Source organism: Trichosurus vulpecula, chromosome 1, assembly GCF_011100635.1.
Source record: "Trichosurus vulpecula isolate mTriVul1 chromosome 1, mTriVul1.pri, whole genome shotgun sequence".
Lineage (NCBI taxonomy): Eukaryota > Metazoa > Chordata > Mammalia > Diprotodontia > Phalangeridae > Trichosurus > Trichosurus vulpecula.
This window is the reverse complement of record NC_050573.1, coordinates 442680709-442697314: the sequence shown is the minus strand read 5'-3', so window position 1 is coordinate 442697314 and position 16606 is coordinate 442680709. Positions and strand designations below refer to the sequence as shown.

The 16606-nt window shown below is 44.1% G+C and overlaps 1 protein-coding gene across 1 annotated transcript; it reads right to left on the bottom strand.

The window, feature by feature from the left end:
• Positions 1-1187: 1187 nt before the first annotated feature.
• ENC1 (ectodermal-neural cortex 1) lies at positions 1188-15487 on the bottom strand. Its single transcript, XM_036736668.1, has 3 exons — positions 14875-15487; positions 8580-10394; positions 1188-3955 (listed from the first exon to the last, which is right to left on the bottom strand). The coding sequence occupies exon 2, from the start codon at positions 10378-10380 to the stop codon at positions 8611-8613; it is 1770 nt and encodes a 589-aa protein (XP_036592563.1). The 5' UTR covers positions 10381-10394; positions 14875-15487; the 3' UTR covers positions 1188-3955; positions 8580-8610.
• Positions 15488-16606: the final 1119 nt, after the last annotated feature.

Sequence of the window (16606 nt, the reverse complement as noted above, 5' to 3'; positions counted from 1 at the left end):
TTCGCTGGCAAAGTAAGGCTTGCATGTGCCAATCATTAACTCTCAGGGAGGGCTTAAATATTGCGAGGAAGCAATGCCATTGGTTCAATAGACTGCTGAGAATTGGCTACAGCCCAACCCAGCCCAGCATGGCACTAAAACATACTTTCATAAGGAATGAGGCATCTGCTTTGGCATCTTGGTCAAATTCCAAAGACAGCAATTACCTTCTGCCTACTTAGAGATCCCCAGTAGCCCTAATTAGGGAGTATTTACTTTCTTTCCAAAAATTCATGTCCAGCACTGAACTAGACATTAACACAAAAAGGAGTCCTTCATAAACGATGGAAGTGGCATCCTGTGCAAAGAAGCAGCAACCTCCAGGGGGTGAGAGGTGGACTTTGTTAGATCTGCAAAGTCTTTATAAATCTCACGTCGAAGAAGCTATGTTAATGTTAACTTGAAGGGGTCAGATTTCTACCTTTCTGCACTGCTCCAGGCAAATAATACATTTGCAGCATACTCACTGACTTTAAAGGAATTTTAACATGCAGAGATCAGTGAGATGGAGAGAAGTGGGAATTTGGCCCACTCTTAACTGCTTCCTACCACAATATGGACAACTTGGAGAATACAAAGGCAATTATTTTCTAATTTAAAAATATGTCTGAATCTTAAAATATGTCTGAGTACATCAACTTTGGTAGACACATGCATGAGGAATTGTGAATGGAAAAACATCCAGGTTGTAGAAGTCAACCAAGCTAAGTAGCAGCTGGGGAGTAGCAGTGAATATGTATGTGTGCATGTGTGTGTACATATGTGCATACATACATATATACATGCATACACCTACATATTTTAATAATCTTGCTATCCATGGCAGAGAGCAATTTATTTCATGGTAAGCCACATGTTACAGTAGAGTCAAAAGCCCCAAGTGATGCTGGCAGGCCAAAAAAAGGCTAAAACATTGCAATCTGCCCCAGACATAAAAACGTTGTGCTTCTGCTGTGAACGCGAATTATTCCAAAATACTCCTAAATAGCTAAATTCTTTAACTAATCTAACAGAACCCATCCCAAAAAGCTAACAAGTTTACAGTGAAGACAAATTTGCAAAATTCATTCTCCAGGTCTACTAAGTGATACTAAAAGGGCATAAGTTATTCATGTTTGCAGATCCCCTGCAAAAAAATGACAACGAAGTCACTGAAGAGAAAATCTCTAACAATTTATTTACCTTCAGTTTCACATTGTGAAAAAAAAAATGCAGTTTTACAAAACCTCAGAATGAAGTGGCAAACAGGCAGGCATAACGTGGACATTTTACTTCGATTTATCCAGGTTTTTGTACAAGAACCACATATTCAATAGTCAAGGGAGGGATATTATTCAGCTCTAATCATTCTTATTCAGACAGGTGTCAGACCCAGAGAAAAGGGCCTGCACAATTATACCAGAAGTGGAAGGCTGCCCTTTGTTATCTGTTTCTACAGCAACCAGTCCACAAAATAATAAAAAGAACCTTCCCCGTCTTATGCCAAGGTTTTTGTGTGCACTGTGCTGTGAATTGCATTTGCTTCAAAGTGTGGGATGTTTCACAGGGCTGGAATGGTCAAGTAGCCAGCCAGAATTCCCACATTAATTCAAAGAGCAGGAGCTGAGAACGATTCCCCCCGCAGGGCCGGAGGCCCACCCTCACCGTGGCTTCCTTCAGCCTCTACAGGGTAATTAATAGAGGATCCAAGGACAGACCACAACTTTGAAACAGCTGCACCAAATTCATCCTGCTTTCTGAAGCTGTGCACTGACACAAGACACATCAGCCAGCTTCGCATCATAAGCTACACAGCTATCAATGCAGGGATGTAAAAATGGTGAATGTTCGGCAAGTCGTGAGGCTGAGCTGGGGAGGGAGGTGTAGAAAGGGACATTTGCATTGCTAAGGAGACAGCTAAGAAAGGGTGAATGAATGCTGGAAATGACTCATTTTTTTTTTATTTCAACAGATCAATATTTTGGTCCAAATAGAATGCATTTTAAACATGATTGTAGAGTACTATTTCTCATCCAACCACTATGAGGTTTTCACCAGTAAGCATCTGACCACCACTGGACAATGCAAACAAACTCCGTAAAACTCACACACTGCAAATGTTGTAATTAAGAATCCACTTTCTGAAATAACTGCAATGTGAGAAAGAATAAGGGTGGTGGCTAATTCAAGTTCTGGTCTCTTCAGAGACCTCTGGACAATCATGGGGTTAGCATGGCTTAACAACACCAAAAGCCACCACAGGGCATGTTTCAGTAAGCAAGCATTCCAAACTATCCAGGAATGTATTGGAAACGGACTTTAAAACAGAACCAAAACTACTGCAAATTCTTCAGCGTCTGTGGGTTAGATAGCACACTTTCGTGCACCAAAGGAATTTTTTCAGGGTCTCTGTGTGTGAGAACAAAATTCCGTAATACCCAAAGTTAAAGATGACTCTTAGAACTCTGGATGCAGAGGAAACCCCACTTTCAGCAGGTCACTTCCAAGTCTGGCTGGTAAATGAATTATTGCAAATCTTTTTTAAGTCTTTAAGACTTTGGTCCTTCCAGTCAATGTAGCTATGGCAAAACATTCCAATGGGGTAACAAACAAATAAATAAATAAATACACTTTGGCCTTTACCTGTCTATGCTCCAGAACACAAGAACTATTCCATATTATTTTCTAGGTGATCAGAAGGCTATAAGAGAGAAAGCTGTAAAAATCATTGGACTTTTTTCAGATTACAGTGGTAGAAACCTAATCAGGTTAATGAAATAATGAGATATGGGGATCACACCTCTTAAAAAAAAAAAAAAAAGACATACACATACATGCAAAGACAGAATCCCACTGAATGACAGTCTGAGAAAGTGACTGCCAGGGCTTCTTTTTAAAGTACAATTTCAGATTATGTCTTGCAATCTATCTATTTCTGCTGGGTTAAAAAACAAACAAACGAGTATCCCCTGCCCATCCCACCCTTCAGCTAAATCCCAAATTGTTACTCAAAAGTTTTCCTTTTTGTGCAGCAAAGCACAACCAAAACCACAAATGTGCAAAACATACAGCCATCCCTACAAGTCCTTACACGTGAAGACAACCACACGCATTGTTTCGGCATGCAGGCACTGAACAATAAATAGCTACATCTACAACAAATAACAACAGTGACGGAAAGGTTTTTTAAGTCACTTATAAATAGAAAAAGAAAGTTCACAAACCACTGGAGGAACACTTCTTAACTTTCCCAATGCTCAAAAAACCTTCTTTGTGAATTGTCACTTCCCCCTACATCCTCCCCCACCCCCAGCCCCCCACCCCCCATCCCTCTCCCCAACAGAAACATTCCCCGCGGACAGGGCAGCACGACACAAAATTCTACGTAATTGATGCTCCAACTCTACCTATTATCATCAGCACACAGAGTCCTCCTGGTAGAGTTCCCTAGCCAGCTTTACACAGCTAGCATCCTTTTTCGATGTGAATGCTAGGATGCTGTTCAGAATCCAGCAGGCCTCCACCACAGCTGGTGCTGAGTCTTCAGACTGGCTCCTCCAAGAGAGGTGACAACCATTTCAAATTTGACACATAAATGGTGGAGTCCATGGAAATCAGGAGTTGAACATAGCACAGCTAGGGAAAAGACCAGGCTTTCTTCTCCCTCTGAAGGCTGATTAACGCTGACATTAATCCACAATTACGAGACAAGGACTAGATCACAGGTTCATTCATTCCTACTTAAACCATGTGCTACTTGCACTGAGAAGCTTTCCCTCCCCCCTCCCCCCCTCCCCTTTCCTTCATGACCAGGATAGATCATTTACAAGGTGCAGTGTAATTTATTCAAGTCCAGAACAACTTTTTTTCTTCTTCATTAAATTCGGCTTCTCCAAAGTCAAGGTCCCACAGTTGTTTCACCAAGCCATGGAATAAACTACAATGGAGGAAAAGGGGGGAGGGGAACACATAAAAAGACATGGTTAAAACCATACAACAGAATGTTTGCATTAGGAATCTCAGAATAAAAGGGAGCCCTATTTTGAGTTGGCTTATGCTACTTCTTGCTCCTCTACAACAATTAGATTATAAGCAGGCATAATAAATGTATTAAAATGGGAACAAAACACTGTGCTGTCAAATAATGCTTCAATGTCTAGCATGCAACTCTCACTAAAACAGGGCAACAACATCCTCGATCCTGGTCTCCTCTTTACTCATTTCCTAAAAATGGCACAAAATCCTCAGGTCTGGATTTTACCTTTTTAGTTATGATTAAACTCATACTCATTTCTAAGGTTTTATCTTCCTCTGACATAAAATTGTAATGAACCACCCACCTTCGTAGTCAAATGGATTCAACGTAAACTGGCAATGAGAAGAGGTCAGAAGAGGGGAGGTGGTTTCCCCTACTAGGGACCCCTGGGTCACTCACCATAGAGAATTCCAAATTAAATTTATTCACCACATAGAAAAGCAGACATATTAATCCCCTTTACTTAAAGCCTCTCTGTTATTCATTATGGCAGAATTCTGTCTCATTTCTCTTCACATGTGTCTCTACAACCCAAGGCTGGATGGAGTTTTTTCTCCAGGTCAATTATTCAGTATTCAGAAGAAGACAGCTCTGGGATGCCAACATTCTCATCTATATAGCCATATGTAGAAGCATCAAGGAGCCAGTGTAGAGGGAAAGCAGGACCATGGAGCCTTTTCATTTTCCCAGAAGTCATCAGCCCTTTTGAGGCATAGGGATCATGAGCCCGTGCTATTTCTTGGGTAGCTTTGATTCCTCCAGGCAAAAGGACAGTTTTTGACTTTCAGCTGCCAGTCTTGTAGCTTGGTTATTAATGTGTATGGTGCTTTCTGCCTGTTAAATAATTTGCCCTTTTTTCCTGCGTATGTGTGTTGGGTGGAAAGGAGGAGGGTCCATTGGAAAGCTGTAGTCCAAATGCTTAAAAAAAAGGACAGAGTAACCTCTGAATTGTCCTTCTATACTTCTTTTGAATTCTTGCTTTTGTGGGTTTTAAAGTCTAGCTTGTTTCCTCAGGGTTGGGTGAGCTTCGGGAGGGGAGGGGTGGCTGTTTCATAATGGGTGACACTCAAGACATTCTTTAGGATACTTTGTCATCCCCCCTGCCTCCTCGTAATGTATATATCAATACCAAACCTAAAGAATGTTTCTTATATCAATATGAAGTTTCAAAAAGTTGTATACTCAAGCAGGGGAAAAAAAACTCAACACTATAAAAATCCCAAGTTGGAGAGAACGAAGGCCAACCAAAATCTTTCTGAGAGCTGCTGTCAGCCTGGGGCCACATAGCATCATGAAAACTGAGGCTAATCACAAGTAATTTCCTTCTTGTCCCTCCCACCCACTGACAGAACAGCAGGAGACAGCAGAAATCCCCTTGGCGGATGAGCTCGTAGACCTAGGAAAACTTCTTGTTAACACTATATTAATTTGGCTATCTTATACATTTGGGAAGCTCAAATAATGGTCTCTGGGAGATTTCTGCAATTAAGGGGAAATATTTAAGGCTGAGGTAGACCACACAGAAATACTTTTAAATAACACTTCATCGAGCTTGAATGTTCTAACACTATCTCATGTGCTATAAACTTTTAGAAGGCTCAATCAACATTTTTCCTGGCAGAATTTTGAAAAGGCTCACTTTGATCATACCCTACAATGGCCTCTAGTTACAGGGAGCCTGGCTGAAGTACCAAGAGCCTTGTCAAACCTTGGACTGCAGATGGATGCTTAGGTCTCCTGTTGGTAGCTGCCTCACACCTCACCTAATACCTTATTTGCCCTACTTTTTAAAGCATCAGGAAATGCACGATTAGTTTCAAACACCTATCGCCTGTCAGGTCAACTCAAATGTTTGCCAATGGTTTAGTCGAGGTAAAACTGGGGTCAATGAAGTACCACATACTTCTTAAAAAGCAGAGTCTCAGACTTGATGATGGCCAATTTCAGGGTAGATGCACAATTTCAACAAAGCCACAAAATCAATGTTAGAATTGAAAAGCTCAGGACAGACCAACTAATTTAGAATCATAGTGCCACAGATCTATAGCTGGAAGGGGCCCTGAAGGTCATCAAATCCACTCGCCTCATGTAACAGATGAGGAAACTGAGGCCCAGAGAAGCTAAGAAGCTTACCCAAAGTCATCCAGGTGCTCTGACTCCTCATGCAACATACTTTCCATTACTCCACATTGGTTTCTTTCCTTTCTTTCACTCTGATGGAGAAACTTTGACCCAAGGAAGTAAAATGATAGCTAACTGGTGGCAAATCTGGCCCTTGCACCCAGGCCTCCTGAATCCTACTCTCTGGTCTTTTATTATTTTCTCCAAGGTAATAAAGTCTATCTGTTACACTATTTGCTCCAAGTGGTGATTGGCAGCTCATTTTAGTCTACTGCCTGCCAATAAAAGCATAACCCCAACGGGCAAATCACTTCAAAGCTGTTTGCCTCAGTTTCCTCATCTATAGAACGGGGATAATAATAGCACCTACCTTACAGAGTTGTTGTAAGGATCAATTGGGATAGTATTTGTAAAAGCACATGGCACACAGTAGGCACTATACAAATGTTAGCTGTTGGTTTAGCTATTTTCAAATTCCTTTCAGCCCCCTATGGTCCATGAGTTTAAGATTCTAAATCAATAGAAGAGACCATGAGATTTATACAGTGAAAGGAATCTGGTGGGACCTACTGAAACCCATGCAGATAGCATGCTCTGCACTAACACACAATTTGGTATTTTGCTAACTGATGCTTTTGCCTAGGCTTTCCTTTATAACCTGCTTTATAGTTGAATCATGCATTCACATCTCCAATGAAATTACCACTTTCAGAGCATTTGTTTATTCGGGATTACTGAGATGCCGTCAAAGCTGCAAAAACCAGTTTGGTTTGTAACTCTGTTCCCCTTGACTCTCCACAGAGAAAGAAAAAGTTCCTGGTTGCTCCCTCCTGCCCTGCTGCCCCGGAGGTGGTTTGATATAGGTGTAGAGAAAAACTACGGCTTTGCAAACCATCATGGGCTTGTTTCAAGAGATGACAGTTTTACAAAAAGGGTAAACTGGAGGCCACTTCTAGAATGCTGTATGTTCTAGTATGCTGGAGATGAAAAAACAAAAACAAAAAAACTTGATCCTTGGGTTCAATCAGAGAAGGACCTTTCTGCTTAGTTCCCTCCACTGCACACATTAATTTTTCCTTTGAAGTCTCCTCCACGTGCTGTTGGGGTGAGGCAGGCTAGGAAACCAGAGCCAAAATCCTCTAACAAGTGAGCAGGTCTTTATCATGGATCCTCCAGAGAAGAAAGCCCTTTTCTCCCCCTTCTTCTTAGTACTAAGGCCATGAATCACCCAAACAAGTTAACACATTCTGGGCTCTGTGCTACAGCTGTTACACATGCTTTAATGATTCCTGAGGCAAAACGTGAGCATGCTTCTCAACAAACTGCTGAACTGCTACCAAGTAGGGTTTGCTGGGTTTGGAGCCCTGACCTACAGGCCTCTGAACTACCTGAGCCAAGAAGCATTCTATACTCTTAAGTACACTAGACCAATGCAATATACTCAGATGACAAAGGAACACAACTTTTGTTAGCCTGGACAATACGGTCAGCCTGACTGATTAACTCTGAAAAGCAGTAGTGACTTTAGGTGGCCAAAATATGCTAAGTGTATCAGTGTACATTATACAGCCTGATGGAAGCCAGGTGTGACCTTGAAAGAGGGCCATCCCTTGCTCACGAATGACTCTAGAAGATTCATTCTAAGATAATATTGATGCCAGATTTGAGGTTTAACAAAATGCTTTACAGAGGTTGATGAGGCCGCACCAGTGCTCTTCCCAAATATTTGAAAGAAACAGCTTAGCCCTGCTATAGTCGACAGCTTGATGCAGCAGAAACATTTCTGGTTTTGGAGTCCTTTAGGCCCCAAGTTTGAATCTTGCCTCAGCTATGTGCCCTATCCATGTGACTCTGAGCAAGCCACTTGAGTTCTCTAGGCCTCAGTTTCCTCACCCATATAAATGAACAGAGATCTAAAGAGTCTAAGGTCCCTTATAGGCAGCTAGATGGGTGTAATGGACAGAGTGCTGGGCCTGGAGTCAGGGAGACCTGAGTTCAAATTTAACCTCAGACATTTAACTAGCTATGTGACTTAGTGTTAACCTTTTTTTGGCCTCAGTTTGCTCAACTGGAAAATGTGGCTAACATCTACCTCCCAACGTTCTTGTGAGGATCAAAGGAGACATTTGTAAAGTGCTTAGCACAATGTCTGCACATGTTATGTACTTAACAAATGCTTGTTTTCTTCCTTCCTTCACTCCTTCCAGAGTTACACATAAGATCTTATCTATGTCAGGATTTAGGGGTGGAAAAACCTTCTAAAAAACTTTCTGAAGAGCACCTTGGCATATTAACGGACTTAGTTAAATTTCTAAGAAAGAGCTCTTCCATTCTTTATTTTAAACTTTATAAAACTAGGGTAATCCTATATACACTTGTATATTTGGTCACAAAGATTGCTTACCAGATAATTATCTTCAAATAAGGCAGCAGCCTTAAGAGGGAAGATGTTTCCAAGTACTGACGAATGCTGTAGGAATGAGAGAATAGGGGACCGTGGTGATGCTGTTCCACACATCTAATGTCGGGTCATAGCAGTCCAAGGTTTTGCATCTTTGAATACCGAAGTAGCCACCAACCACATATAGTTTGTTTCCAGATGCTACCGCATGGCAGCTCATGCGCTTGGCTGTCACATCTCCCACCTTGGTCCACTGGTATGTCTCACTGTTGAATTTGTAAGCCGAGCATGCAGAGAATTCGGTATCTCCACCCATAATAAAAATCTGGTTGCCCAGAACAGCTGCCGCGGTGTATCGCCAGGGCTGTGGGCAAGTGGCTGGTACTGTCCACCTGTTCTCACACTGATCATAACACTGAACTTTGGGTAGCTTATCATGGCTAACACTGGTGCCGCCAAAAGCAAATAACTTCAGTTTGGCACTCACTACCGCTGCATTGCTCACGCCTTCTCGGAGTGGGGCAACCATTGTCCACTTGTTAGTCACAGGATCATACTGTTCTACTTGCTTTAATGACACAGACGGGGAAGCGGGCAGGCAACCAGTTGCTGCTGTATGTCCACCTACTACATACAGACAGTGTTTGAGTTCGGCAGAACCATGACCAAACCTGGCCACAAGCATGGGGGCAGCTTTCGACCACTCTTCGTGAAGAGTGTCATAGACCCAAACATCTTTGGAGACCCCATTCTCTGACCCCCGCCCACCAGTTATATACACTTTGCACCCGATTGCACAGGCACTGAACTCTTTCCTCGGGCTGGGAATGTCTGCCTTGGGAATGATTTCCTTTGCTTTTTGGTCCACAAGATACAGCTTGTCACACATGAAGGTCTGGCCTCCCAGAAGGAAAAGGGCATGGCCAGTTTTGCGAGGCCGAGCACAAAGACTAGTGACTACACCATCATTCTGCAAGATTTTCAATTTGCACCTTATTGCCTCTTCCACAATCTCTTTGCTTTTCCTCTGTTTGGTGATGAGTTCTTCCATGGCTACATTCTCCATGAGATATATGGCTGGCAAGAGGGCCAGCCTCACAGTCTGCAACAGCTCAGGAAGGTAGCAGTGGCGCTTGCTCAGGTCATAGCTAATCCAGTTAATAGCAGACTCGTACACCAGCCTTTCATCTTCAGTCTCTAGTTCTTCACTGGACAGGAGCTGTACCACCATGTCCTGGGGCAGCTGAAGGAAGTCTTCGTTTTTACTGATGGTTTGGAAGTTGCTGAGGCACATCCTCCAAGAGAGTTCATAAAGTTTGGTACACTGGTGTGCATCAGACAGCAGCAGCATGCCAAGACAGTTGGTGGGATGAAGGTTCTTTTCAAGGAACTCTGCACAAGCATCTCGAATGTCCTGGAATTCTAGCATGTCTCCAGCTTCCAGAAGGGATTCTGCATTCTCTTCATTGATAATAACTCGGGATGAATATGCATAGTCGAGCAGCAGTTCTAAGACTTCTGGATGGATAGAATTATCAAAGTTGACTTCACTGGACTGGCTCTCTTTGAGGCCACCACTAAACATGGCTTCAAAATAGCGGCTACATGCAGCCAAGACAGCTCTGTGGCAAGGGAAAGTCCTGTTTCCTGCATGTAGAAGGACATCTGTAAAAAGTCGCTGCTGGCGCAAAAGATTCAGATGTGTGAGGACACTATCAGCATATGAGGATTTGTGGAACAAATATATATTGATTGAGCCAGTGCTGGCTCTAGATTTGCGATTTTCATGCATGCTGACTGACATTTTTCTCTTCCTTCCTAAAATACAAAGAAACATTAAATAAAGTTAAGGTGGTACTCAAACGGGGAACAATCTTCCAGACAATGAAAATAGAAACCTTATTCTGTTTACTCAGCTGACTAATGTTCTAAGTAGCATATAGCCAGTTTGGTATCAGAGACAATTAGCTGTGAAGAAAGGCATTCATTTCGATAGTTTTCCTCTGGTGAGTTGCTCGAGCTATAGGCTGTTACAGTCATTGCTCAAGAGCAGGTTCATCTTGGAAAACCTGATCTCCAACTTTCATGATATTAAAGTACTTTGCCAATGTAAGTCAGCAAAAAGAAAATGGGAGGGAGAGACCTCATTCTCACACCTCCCTGTCCTAGTCCAGCTGATTCACTGTACATAGACTTAAATAAGCCAGTCCTCTTTCTTTTAATAACACTAGGACAAAGTATTAACCTAATACCTTATGCAACATAAAACTCTGTATGAAACAAACACCTACTAATTAAGTCCATCAAGGATTCCTTTAGTAAGACTAGATTTTCCTGCACCAAGTGCAAAAGATAAGATTAGCTGAAGGTGAAGGACCTTTTAGCCCAACAGAACTCCAAGAATACCCCAATATATAATGATTACATTGTTCAATAAAATCATTAAAAAAAGTCAGGTTAGAACCTGGCCCAAATCAGGGTAGATTATAAGGGCAGTCAAGATTTAGTTCAACCCTCTCATTTTACAGAGGAGGAAAATGACTTCCAAAGAACTCAAAGTGATTTGTCCAAGGTCACTGTGGTACCCAAGGTCATGCAGTTAAGCAGCAAGTCTATTGACTTTCTTTACACAATTAATCAATCACACTGCCTACTGCTCTGTGAACTTGACAAATTCTAGTTATGGAATAATATTTTTCATTCAAAGAGGAACAATTATACATATATACATATATATATACATATATATACATATATATACATATATATATACATATATATATATATATATTGCTTTACAGTTTTAAATATCATTTGCTGTTTCTTACTGGTCCTCAAGTTTCACATCTCTAAAATGCCCAGGGGTCAGGGGTTAAGGAACAAGAGGAACTACATGATTTACCTCTAAGGGTTGCCCCCTGCCCCAGCTTCTAACCCTTTGTGATTCTGTAATCTTCCTGCTATATATCAACTCCCAGAAAACCAGTTGAAAAAAATAAGTCCAAACTCTCCTCCCCACCCCCCCCACCCCCACCCCCACCACTACCAGCACCATCACTAGGGAGCTGTGCAGATCTATGCACCTGCACAAACAGGGTGCATCTATAGAGAGCAGAAAATTCAAACATGATTTCATTACACACAGAAACGAGGCCATCTATAGAATTTAGTACTGAATTGAATTTCCTATGCTAGTGTGTTTTAAACAGATTCAGAATCTAATGTTGTCTTTCTATTTTCCCATTTCAGAACATTAATCTACAACTTATCAGAAATCAAGTATTGTACCATTTTGGGTGAACCCCTCCCTTCGGAAGGGAAATTGCAACCATCTCTAATCAATAGCTCTCTGACATCTCCCAAGTCAATAAAAAAACTCCAGAATGTGTTTGTTTTAAGAAGCTCTATGGTTTGTTGGTACTTAAAGCCAGGAGATAAACAACATGGAAACAGTATCTTTATCACAACCTCAGGACATCAGGTTCTGAGCTCAGGAAGTACAAACTTTTCCACCTGCTCTTAAATGGCTTTGCAGCTAATATTTCCCCCAAGAACATGCTTCATTTCTGTTCAGGGGTCCAAAAGTACATTTCATGCACACTTAAGGACCGGAGCACCAAATCTGAACTCCCCCAAGAACTAGCAGCATGTCATAAGCAGAAACAAGACAGGTGCACGGCATGCCTTTGACATAATAAGCAACATAACATAAACACAACCTGTTTTTCTTTATTTTGGAATGTAACTTCTTGTTGTGAATAAACACCCCTCAACAGAAATCAAGTAGAGGCCCACAGCTTTGGTCTACCTGGTGCTAAAATGACTGCTGTGGAAAACACTGGGATGGGCTGATGTGCATCCACAATTGGGATGTGATGAAATCTGGAAAATAGCTTTAGAAGCTACCTAACTCCAAGCATCTTTTGCTATTCTCTTACAGATCATTTTATCAGTGTCCAGCACTAAAGGAAGCAAATTCACCTATTTTCACGGTTTTGCTCTACTGGTGATTCAAACAGTGGAATTCTTTTCCTGGGAGTACTAAATTTTAAGCACTTTGGGAAAGCGTTTGAAGTTAAGGGTAAAGGTTTTTAACCAGCAAATGATCACAAATTTAAAAGTGAGACTTCTTGTTACCCTGAAATGATAAACCATGCTTTAAGAAAGCTTATTACCTAAACTAGCTTAATACACACACCCACAAAGCTGCCTAAGAAAAATGTGCATGTCTCTGGTGTACAAGAACCTGCTACAGACAGATGCACAAACTGAGAGCCCATTTACCCAAACAATAGCATGTTCCAAGCTGGACAAAATGCAGACTAGTCTAGAATACCCCAAGAAGCCAGAATTTCTTTTCCCCGGGGGAACAGCAAGGTTTAGCCAAGAGGGGCTAGATCTTCCTATTACATTAATACAGAAAACTCCAGAGTTGGGGCACCTTCTCTGAAATTATATAGAGTCTTAGGCAGTTCACCAGAGAATAGGGAATTTAAGGAACTTGCCCAGGGTCGCCTGACCAAGATAAATCAAAGGCAGCATTTGAACCCAGGTCCTCCTGGTTCCCAGGATGCCGCACTACCTCTCTATAGCTATGTAAACCCTACTTGCGGGTCTTAGAATTTTCATTTACATACTTCTTCAAGAGACTTCAAAATATTTTCCTACATTCTCTGTCAATTCTGTGGTATTTTCTAGATTTACACATAAAAAGGGAGCTATGCTAGCTCAGTCTCCTTGGCTACTTTATCAAGCTGTCCAAACATACTACAGTTAACACATACATATACAAAAATCCAATTGTTCTCTAAGTAATATGAGTTTAAATTCTGCCAGTGTCATTTGGTCGAAAGTGAAAACTTTAAAGATCAAATAAAACTGCCAATTCCCTGATTTCCATTTTCTTGCCTTCAATTACACAAACATCAGCAGAAGAAATCTATAGTTAATAAGCTTATCTTTAACAATAAAATTAGCCAAATTCTCAGATCCCTTTTTTAATCCCAAGAAAAATAACATTTACATGCAAAATATGCAGCCAGAAGAACCCACACAAACTGAATCTTGCATTTCCAAAGAAAGTGGAAGAACCCTTCTGTTACCTCCTATTAACTTTTCAAAAGGTGGCTGTCATAGTAAATTTCAACTCAATAGACTTAACTCAGCCATGTAATACTCAGCAATGTAAAAGGAATCTGATCTTTCTTTTCTGGATTTTAAATCTGCTTCAAAATCGAGATCTCAATTCAGGCAAATCAAAATTAAATAGTTTCCTCAAGTATTTTCCCATTAATTATGCTCAGGCAACAACATGACAGACCTTGATATGAGTAACAGCTTTTAATTACAATACCCTAATATCTGTAATAATGAGAACACAGGTTGTTGTTTTTTTTTTTAAATACTCTTTGCCAAGCACAGAAATACGTCTGCATTAGTATTTGACTAATGAGGTTGCGATCTGTACCTCGGAGGAAGTACCCACATGCATGAGATCACAGACCACTCAAGTATACTTTAGTCGCGGCAAGAAAAGTGAACTCCAAATTGCTGACAATTTCACTGTTTCATCCCCTTCTGCCCTTCTTTGAAATTAATAACCTAAGACAGAAAGCCAAATGCCTGCACTGGGGGGGGGGGGGGGGGGAGGGGGATAGTTTTTCATAAAACCAGTGTGAGTCTCATCCACTCGAGAAGGAAATTTCGCAGGGAATGAAGAATATCCATCTCGACAGCCTTAACATTCTCCTGATGGAGGCAGAATGCAATCCCAGAAACAAACAACTGGCTATGTCTCCCTCTCTCAGGAGGAAGGATGCTCGCTGTGGCAGGAAGCTCGTGAGAGCTGGCTGACATCAACTCCACAGTTAGAGAGTCTTTGGGGGCAGGGATCAAGTTAGCAAGACCACCGAGATGGCGCTGCTCTCTCCCCTCCACACCACCCTCCCCTTCCTGCACAGTCCTAGCCGGCATTCTAACTTAAGAGGAGATGCGGCTCCTCTGGGGATGCTATCTTTCGGAAACCGGAGCCGGAGCTCCTGCTTCCTGTGGCCAGGTGAAGGGAAAGCATGCATTCGGCTGGCTTTCTAAGGGGGGCGGCGGCTCTGCCCCGGCTGGGAGCTGCCAGCTCGGTCACATAGCTCCAGACACACGTGTGCGAGTGTACACACACACACACACACACACACACACACACACACACGCACGCACACTATTCTGCCCTTCTGTCCAGCCAGGGTACCCCCTGCAAAACCCACCAAGCCCCGCAACAGGTCGGGGGTCATGGGAAGAAACTTACAGCCGGGGCTGCTTCTGGACTGCCGGGCAGGACTGGCCTCCAGCCGCACTCGCACACACAGTCACGCCGGGCGGGCTGCCGGCTCAGCTCAGGCCAGGAGTTCGGCGCAGGCAGCCGGGGAGGAACGAACCCGGACCAGAGGCGGAGGGGCCGCCCAGCCGGGGCAGGCAGAGACGGCAGGAGGGCCGGCTCCGGCTCGCTCGCTGCCTGCGCCTCTGCGCTCGTTCCCTGCGCTCCGCTCTCCGAGCTCTCGGCCGGTCCCCAGGCGGCTCTTCCCCAGCCGGCCCGGAGAAGCAGAGCCTGCAGAGGCTCGCTCGGTCCGCGTCTCGCGGAGAAAGGGACGGTCTCTGCGGCTGGCGCTATGGGAGCTGCTGCCGCCGGAGGAGGCGGTCTGTGGGCTCAGGCTAGGGGGAGGGAGCAAGAGAGAAAAGGGGCAGAGCAGCGCCGCGCGGCTGCCGGCTGCTGGCTGCAGACTGCTGGCTACTGGCTGCTGCCGCCTCTCTTCCTCCTTTCCTGCGGCCGCCGCCTCCTCCGCCTCCTCCTCCTCCGGCTGCTCTAGCAGTCTGGGCCCGGCCAGCGCGTGCTGGAAGGTATATGAGGCGCTGCGGAGTCCAGGAGGGGGGGCCGGGGCCCCTTATGCAAAGAGAGAGTGACACTCCCGAGAGGGAGGCAGCTAGGGAGGGGGCGGAGGAGCTGAGGAAGCGAATTAGCCCGGGCAGCCGGGAGAGGGGGGATGGAGGGAGGAGGAGGAGAGGATACAAGGAAGAACGTTGTCTTAGGAGTTCTGTGGAATTGGCGAGGAGGGGGAAGAAAGAGGATGGAAGCTAGGAGTGGGGTGGCAAAGAAGAGGAGAACAAAAGCGGGCACCGCGCACCTCCGAAAGCCTTCCTCCACCACCTCCACCCCCACCCCCAGCTGACTGGAGAGCCCTACGAGAAAGAGATGCACCAAGGCCACTAGTAAATTAAATTAACCCGATTAGGAGAGTATTATCGCTGCTCTCCCCCAGCCGGGGTACTAGATGGCAGCGAAGGCATGTGCCAAGGGAACGGACTGGCAGGGAATGCACTGAAGCAGTTGTTCTAACAGATCCTCCCGGTGCACTCGGTCCTCCCTCTTTCCCGGACCAAAAAAAAAAAAAGTGTTGGGCATGGGGTCTCCCCGTTGGGAAAGAATGAAAGAACGAAGGTGTGGGCCAAGCGGGAGTCAGTCAGAAGTGTGTACACTCCTTTGTGTAAATAGTTCGTGGAGTATTCAGGGGGCTTCGAAAGGGCACCGGGAAAGGGCATGGAAAGCACTAGGTTTAGGGCATCCTGACACCGACAGCCCTATGTTGGAAAAAAGGGAGGAGAGGCTCGGCTACCGCGGAGAAGCTGCCTTTTACGCTAGCTAGGAATGTGGGTTCACGGGTTGGCAAAGCAGACGGGACGTGAAGCCCGGGACTGAGTCTACTGTATGTACACATCCCCTAACATCTCTCCTCCCACCTCCCGAGTAAACGTGCCAGCAGAAAGCCCCACTGCCCGACTCAGCCCCAGCAGATCCCAGCGCTCTCCCCAAAGTGTCTGCAAGCAGCCGCAGTCTCGAGTTTGGGGTCTGGGCTGCGGCGCAAACCACGTGCTTTGCAGCCAATCGTCGGTGCTGCGAGATTCAAAGCATCCTTCTCCTAGGAGCTGCTGGCTCCTCGGACAGAACTCCTTTCTATCTGCCCTGACAAAACCTGCTGCGCTGT